The 7,500-nt window shown below is 45.8% G+C and overlaps 1 protein-coding gene across 1 annotated transcript in view; it reads left to right on the forward strand.

Annotated features, from left to right (window-relative positions):
* The window catches only part of meis2b (Meis homeobox 2b), a 28,484-nt gene that overhangs the window by 13,493 nt on the left and 7,491 nt on the right, over positions 1 to 7,500 (forward strand). The window contains exon 8 of the mRNA XM_063222444.1: positions 5,504 to 5,643. Coding sequence (XP_063078514.1) covers positions 5,504 to 5,643 — 140 coding nt within the window. The remainder of the gene's footprint in view (positions 1 to 5,503; positions 5,644 to 7,500) is intronic.

Raw genomic sequence — 7,500 nt, forward strand, 5'->3', positions numbered from 1 at the left:
TAAGACTAAACATCAAACTCAAATGATCACATAACCTCCGTGGCGGAGGGAATAATAATAATAATAAAAATAATAATAACAATAGGAAAAATAACAACCATGCTTTTCTAAATTTTGGAAGTAAGGACATGTTTTGTAGTATGCCATGCTGTATGTGCCTCTTAAGAGCAATGAGAGCGAGAGAGAGGGAGTGTGTCAGGAGAAAGGCATGGAGAGGCATGAGGAGATGGGCTAGCATTACATTACATTACATTACATTACATTACATTACATTACATTACATTACATTACATTACATTACATTACGTTTGGCAGACGCTTTTTAACCAAAGCGATTTACAATCGAGGACATAAACATAGCCAACATCACTAGCAGATGCAAAATGCACAGGAAATATTCAGAACAGGTGCAGGTGCTAAGAAGGGTTATTTATTTTTTATTATTGTTATTGTTATTATTATCATTATTATTAATATTATTATTATTATCATTATTATTAATATTATTATTATTATTGTTGTTGTTGTTATTATTGTTATTATTATCAACATTAGCACAGGGTTAAGTAGAGTACACACACACACATCTTGCCATAGGTAGCAATAGGGGTGATGGGGATGGTGCTGAGGTTGGCAGTGATGGAGGCTGGTGTAATAGGGTATATGGCTATGGCTGAGGAGGAGAAGGAGCTCTTCTCCATGTCTTAAGGTGCTGTTTTTCCCTTCTCCATCCATCCACCCCCAAAAAAGTGCCTGGGGGGGCAAAGTCCAGCCTTCCCCGAGGCACTGGCGGCCCCCCTCTGCGTCACACGCGAGAAGAGAAAACAGCAGAGAGAGAGAGAGAGAGAGAGAGAGAGAGAGAGAGAGAGAGAGAGGGAGAGAGAGAGAGAGAGAGAGAGAGAGACTGGCCAGCCAGCAGGCCATAGGAGCCCTGGTCCTCCCTTGCCGCCCTTCCAGAGTGCACAGTCACACACATGCACGCACACATACACACACACACACACAGGCTGGATGGGCCGAGTTGCCAGGGAACAGTCAGAAGCGATTAGCGTCGGCTAGGATCTGCCCTGCGGCCTTACCGCTCTGGTGCTGCAAGAGGGGAGATGGGGGGGGGGGGGGGGGGGGGGGGGGGGGGGGTGGGGGGGCATGTGTGTGTGTGTTGGGGGGGGGGGGGGTTACTGTGGCTTCTTTGCAGATGTAATGAGGAGTTCTTTTTTCCCCCTTTCCTTTCTTTGTTTAGTTTTATTTGCCTTTTGTCATTTTTGTCTTTCATTCTTCCTTTTGTTTTGTTGGCTATCCTGTCCTTCCATTTATTCCATCTTTTTATGCATTCATTTCTTGTTTCACTTTTTCGCTTTCTTCTTCTCCATCGTCCGTGGCAGCGCAGCTTTCATGAAATGAGCGACACTTGGGTGATATTTCATTGTTTGCTTTGATAGCTCTGAGCTGCTAATGAGACTTTCATTTGCATAGTGAGATGCACGAGATCCTTTTTTTATTTAAACAAGTAACAGTGTTGCGTAGCACGTCTGTCATGTTTAATAGGTCCCATCACAGCCATGGAAATCTCCATATGGAATATGAGAGGTCAAAACAGATAGAGACAAAAAAAAGAACATATGGACTCTGAGACGGATCAAAAAGAAAGTTCTAAAAAACAAATCTCCATATTGACCAAAATGTAGTCCAAAAAATTAAAATATATATATATATATATATATATATAGCCAATACTTGAACAGTGTCATGTAGTGGGGAAAAAAAAACTTTTTGTCCCCTTATTTGATCAGAAATTAGATGCTATACTGTAGCTTTTCATATACAGTGCACAGTAAAAAAAAAATTGGCTGTCAATATTTCATATTTCATTTAAACCCTGTAGATAGTCAAAGTACTCTGACAAAATTCAGTGTGAAATTCTGCAGGTGGCCATTGTAATTTCATCTCTACAGCCCTTTAGACAATATTGAGTAGGATTTATTCTAAATTATCACAATAGTGAAATGTCAATTTTTTTTAAAAGTGGGAGCAAAATGTTACTTGAGTTCATTTCAACTCTTTAGGAGTTGTATCAACACTAGTGTTTTTGGTTGTTGTTGTTGTGTGTGCTGTGTGGTTTTATAGACTTGCTGTCATAGACTGTGGACTATGGTCAATGTTTACATTAAGGGCCTTGAGAGGGGCCACGGGCCTATGGCCTGCCCTTGACTTTGTCCTGATTACGCCATCATCCTCCAAGGGTCCTAAAAAAAGCCTGCCTTGCTTTTCTCTCCCTCTCCCTCTGCCTCTCCCTCTCCTTCTTCTCTGTGTCCCCGTCTTAACTGACCCCTCTATACCCCCCCCCCAACCCATACACACACACACACACACAGTCACACACAGTCACACACACACACACACACACACACACACACACACACACACACACACACACACACACAGTCACACACACACACACGATCCGATCCGATGCCCCCTCTGCCCCCCACAGCCCCAACCCGCCCCTGCTGATTTGAATGTCATTATTCATTAGCTGAAATATTTATGCGTGAATATGGCTTGCATATAGGCGGACCTTTTTGATTGATGCATCCCCAAAAACAAGTAGACACGGCGGGGTGAGTCTTAAGAAAAGGAGGGCTCCTGCGCCCGGCCCCCGGAGGGCGGAGCTAGCCAGATGCATTATTCAATCGCCCGCAGGCCAGGCTTTCAAGGCAGCTATACGCCCTCAGGGCAAGAAAAATAACCATGACTGTTAAAAGTAAATCATCTCTGCTGATGCACAATTAATGGCGGTGGAGGAACGGGATAGAGAGATGTAGAAAGGAAAGGGCCGAGAGAGAGATAGACAGAGAGAGAGAGAGAGAGAGAGAGCCAAGGGATGGACAGATGGAGATGGGGAGAGGGAGAGAGTGGAGGCACAAGGGAGCATAAAAAGGACAGAGAGGGAGAGAGAGAGAGAGAGAGAGAGAGAGAGAGAGAGAGAGAGAGAGAGAGAGAGAGAGAGAGAGAGAGAAGAAAAGGAGGAGCATGCCTTGGGAAGAAAGGAAGTGTCTGTTCAGGGAGGAGGACCTCCTGTCTGGACACGAGACTCCGTGCAGATTGCACCCCCCACCACCCCCACCCCCGCTGCCGACATCAAAACAAGGTCAGGTGCGGAGTAGGTGTAAGGCCACTGATCAGGTAGCATCCCTGGCTACAGTAATGCCGGTGGCACTTTTCAGTAGCAATCACATACCACTATCAATTTTCCCTGCTCTGGGGTGCATTTCTTGAAAGTGTAGTTGTTAGCCAGCTAGCAAATTGGGTAGTTGCCAACGGGAAATTGCATTGGAAACAACAAAGGAGCTAATGTAGTTAGGAACTATGGTTTCGAGAAACGTACCCCTGCTCTACCCTACCTTGCCTGTGCTCAGGTTCTGATTGTTTTTGTTTTGTTTTACTTTGTCTTTTTTAATTGCAAGTGATTTTTCTGGCATCCTTATACTTAAGGCCTTTTCTGTCGCAATACTAGGACAACTTTTCTCTACAGTACTCCGCCCTACAACACCTGGTTTCAGGTCCAGTATTAGATTTAATTTCAGCATGGTCCCAAACAGGATAGTCTTGAAACTGTTGTAGATGAGGCAAGGATGTGCTTAAATTGATGTGCAGGTCCAGGTAGATAAATTCTAAGGCACTCAAGGTTACAATTTTTACTTTTTATTGTGGCTACTTTTTTACTTTTTATTGTGGCTTATTGCGGATTCGGCCCTTATGGCGTTCTTCAGGGCATATCAAGGTGAAGACCCAGAAGCACTCCGATTACCTGTTTGTGTTTGATGTGCATTAATGTCAAGATTAAACAGAGAGAGGGACAGAAAGAGAGAGAAAGAGAGAGTGCAGCCAGCCAAACAAGAGTATTTAAATCCTCAGAATGGGAGATTGTTGCCTCTGTGAGTGATAGGATTCAGCTCAGCTGTGGCCCAGATCTGGTCCACGATAGGAACACTAGGCGGCAACGCAACTGCTGGAAAGCCACCGACAGACAGGCAGAGGCAAGCTAGGGATTCACCCCTAACAAGCAAGCCTGTGTTGTGTTTCACGATTTTACACCATCTCATTATCCCTGTACTGTGTGTATGTATGTGTGTGTGTGTGTGTGTCAGTTTTTTTATTATTATTATTTGTTTGCGTCTATGTGTGTGTGTGTGTGTTTGTTTGTTTATTTATTTATTTATTTATTTATTTTCAGCCCTTCCCCCATTCCCCTCCTCGTCCTGCATTTCACATCTAAAGATGAGCTTATTTTTTTTTTCCCCTCTCGCCATGAAGCAACAAGCAAAGCAAGTGAGCAAGCAAGCAAGCCAAACGAACCAACGGCATACGAGCATCAAATATTCCCTTTATTATGTTCCTGTTTCCGAGCCGTACACGAGGCCGCATCATGTCAGCGGCTCGGGCCCGACGTTCATTACCCCCGCGTCAAACGCACCGCTCACATTGAATTAATAAGACATGAGTGTGGAGCGCTTCCTATCGCCCTTCTCTCTCCGTTATCGCTCTGTCTATCTCTCTTTCTCTCTCTGCTTTGCCTCTATTGCTCATGCTCTCTCTGACTCTCTCTCTCTCTCTCTCTCTCTCTCTCTCTCTCTGTCTATCTACCTCTGGTATCTCCGCATCTCTCCATCTCTCTTTCTCTCCCTTCATCTCTCTCTCTCTCTCTCTATCTCTATCTCTATCATCCCTTTCTCTCTTCATTACCAGAGCCACACTATAGGGGAACTACGAGGGTGTGTGTTAGTGAGTGTGTATATGAGTGGGGGGGGTGTTGCTCGTCAGAGACGTGTTTTTATGTGTGTGCGTTCGTGTGTGTGTGTGTGTGTGTGTGTGTGTGTGTGTGTGTGTGTGTGTGTGTGTGTGTGTGTGTGTGTGTGTGTGTGTGTGTGTGTGTGTGTGTGTGTGTGTGTGTGTGCTGGGCCCTTCACTGTACATCTGTACTGATGTGGACTGATGGCTCTACATCGGGATGGAGGGCTGTTGCAGAGGTGACCTCTCACTCACTCACTCACCCTCTCTCTCTCTCTCTCTCCCTCTCTCTCTCTCTCTCTCACTCTCTCTCTCTCTCTCTCTTACCCATCCCATTCCCACTCCTCCATCTCTCTCTCCCTCTCTCTCTCTCTCTCTCTCTCTCTCTCTCTCTCTCTTTCTCTCCCTCTCTCTCTCTCTCTCTCTTACCCATTCCCACTCCCCCATCTCTCTCTCTCTCTCTCTCTCTCTCTCTCTCTCTCTCTCTCTCTCTCTCTCTCTCTCTCTCTCTCTCTACATCACTCATTTTTCTATATCCCTTTCTTACCCATTCCCCCTCGTCCATCTCTCTCTCTTCTCTCTCTCTCTCTACATCACTCTCTCGCCCCTTTTTCTATATCCGTTTCTTACCCATTCCCCCTCCTCCATCTCTCTCTCTCTCTCTCTCCCTCCTCCCTTCCCTCCATCTCCCCTGCCATCCTCTTATGCACCTCAGGAGATGGCCTGGAGAACAGCCTGGCGTCCCCTGGCACGGGCGACGAGGATGACCAGGACAAGAAGCGGCAGAAGAAGAGGGGCATCTTCCCCAAGGTGGCCACCAACATCATGCGCGCCTGGCTCTTCCAGCACCTCACGGTAAGCCATGGCTGTCATTTTAGGTGTGGATGGTGGGGACATGTCCATACCACTTTAGAGATGAACCTAGCTTATCCCCACCACCTTTTCCAAAAGATATAATGGAAAGAATAGTTGACCCAGACAATTTACCATAATGTCCCCACCACTTTCAAAGCCAAATATATACCTTTGCGGTAAGCCCCAGCATCCTCACACCCACAGTAAAAAAAAATGTAGTTAATTAAAAAAAAAAACCCTAGAGAATTAATTCAACATCTTCTAGAGAGTATTTGGCCCCTCAATACTCTCTTCTGCCTCTATTTCCACTGCCATTTTTTTTGGTAGGCCTACAGCTCGACACAGCGTGACTTAGCCGTCACTTTTTGCATTATGATTGAGCTGTGTCGTGCCTCTGTGTCGTGCCATCTATCTATCTATCTATCTATCTATCTATCTATCTATCTATCTATCTATCTATCTATCTATCTATCTATCTATCTATCTATCTATCTAGTGACAGTACTCCATTGCCGCCTCTTTTCATCCAGCCCTATTCTCCTCTGGGTCATGCCTCATGTGTCATGCTTATGGTCTCTGTCTCACTGATCTGAGCTAGTTGTCTACTTTTCTCTACACATCTTACTTTGCTTATCATCAAAAGGAAGGAACCATGTAGGTGCTGCTTTGAAAAAAAATGCTTGGATATGTGCGTTTGCTCAAAAAAGGAGGAAACAGCGGACTTTGTCTTTAATCTCAAGTGTCAACGCTGCTGCACCACTTCAACACTTCACCGTGTAAACTTCTCTATCGAAGTTCACCACCCATTATCTGTGGAAAAACGACACTTGTTTTGTTTCATCCTCAGTTTCACTCTCAGCTCGTCCAGTTTCCCCCCGACTCTCTATTTCCTCCATTCCTCCTTGTCACTTTTGTGGCACTCTGTTTTTTTTCTCTCCTTCTCTTGAATCTCTTGGTTGGTCTCAGATGTTTTCTGCAGAGTTCTTTTGCTTTGAATGGCTACGGTCCCGTTGAAAGGCCCACACAGGTCTCTTCGTCCCGTCCGCCACAGTAATCCCTTCCACTCTTTCTTTCTTTTGGTTCCACCTTTATATTTGCCCTGAAAAAAAGAAGAAGGGGGGGGGGGGGGGGGGGTCAGTAGGACTGGGGGTGGCTAATTGAATTATCCCCTTTCTGTTCCCCTGCTCCTTTTCACTCTAATTTGTTAAGCAGAAGTGTTTTCCATTGCAGGATGTGTTGGTGAAAAGTGAGTGAGGTGGGGGTCGGAGAGGGGGGGGGGAAACTACTGTGTGGCTGTGTGCTGAATGGTCCGTTGCTACACCCAGGCGATCAAGCATTCATTTAGGCATCTAGAGAGATCTGAATAGGGTGGGATTACCCGTTTTGTCTCCTCTCACTTCGGTGTGAGCTAGTACGGTGGAGCGCGGCGAGGAAGGCCTGTGTTCTGTGTGTGTGTGTGCGTGCGTGCGTGCGTGCGTGCGTGCGTGCGTGCGTGTAGGGTAGGGTTGGCTAGGGTAGTGCAAGGAGGGGGTAGCATTTTCAACATATGGTGTTAGCCCCACAGCTTTTGTGGGCTATTCGGAGGTCTGATCGAAAAAAAACCCACAGCTCCCCACCCCACCCCACCCCACCCACACCCTGCACCTCAACAAACTAACCCGAATCACCTCGACAATTCTTCCAAATTAACCCCCCGTTGAAAAGAAAGCAGAAATGGGAAATAGGGTCGTGAGAGGGTTTTGGGTTCAGGTCAGCGCCACAGTAACAGTTAGCACGCTAACTGTTGTTTTGTGTTAAACATTGGCGAGGTTCATCTATAATCTCTTACAGATGTAAAAGAGAATCGTCATGGGGAAA

Source organism: Engraulis encrasicolus, chromosome 18 (genome assembly GCF_034702125.1).
Source record: "Engraulis encrasicolus isolate BLACKSEA-1 chromosome 18, IST_EnEncr_1.0, whole genome shotgun sequence".
In the NCBI taxonomy this organism is placed as follows: domain Eukaryota; kingdom Metazoa; phylum Chordata; class Actinopteri; order Clupeiformes; family Engraulidae; genus Engraulis; species Engraulis encrasicolus.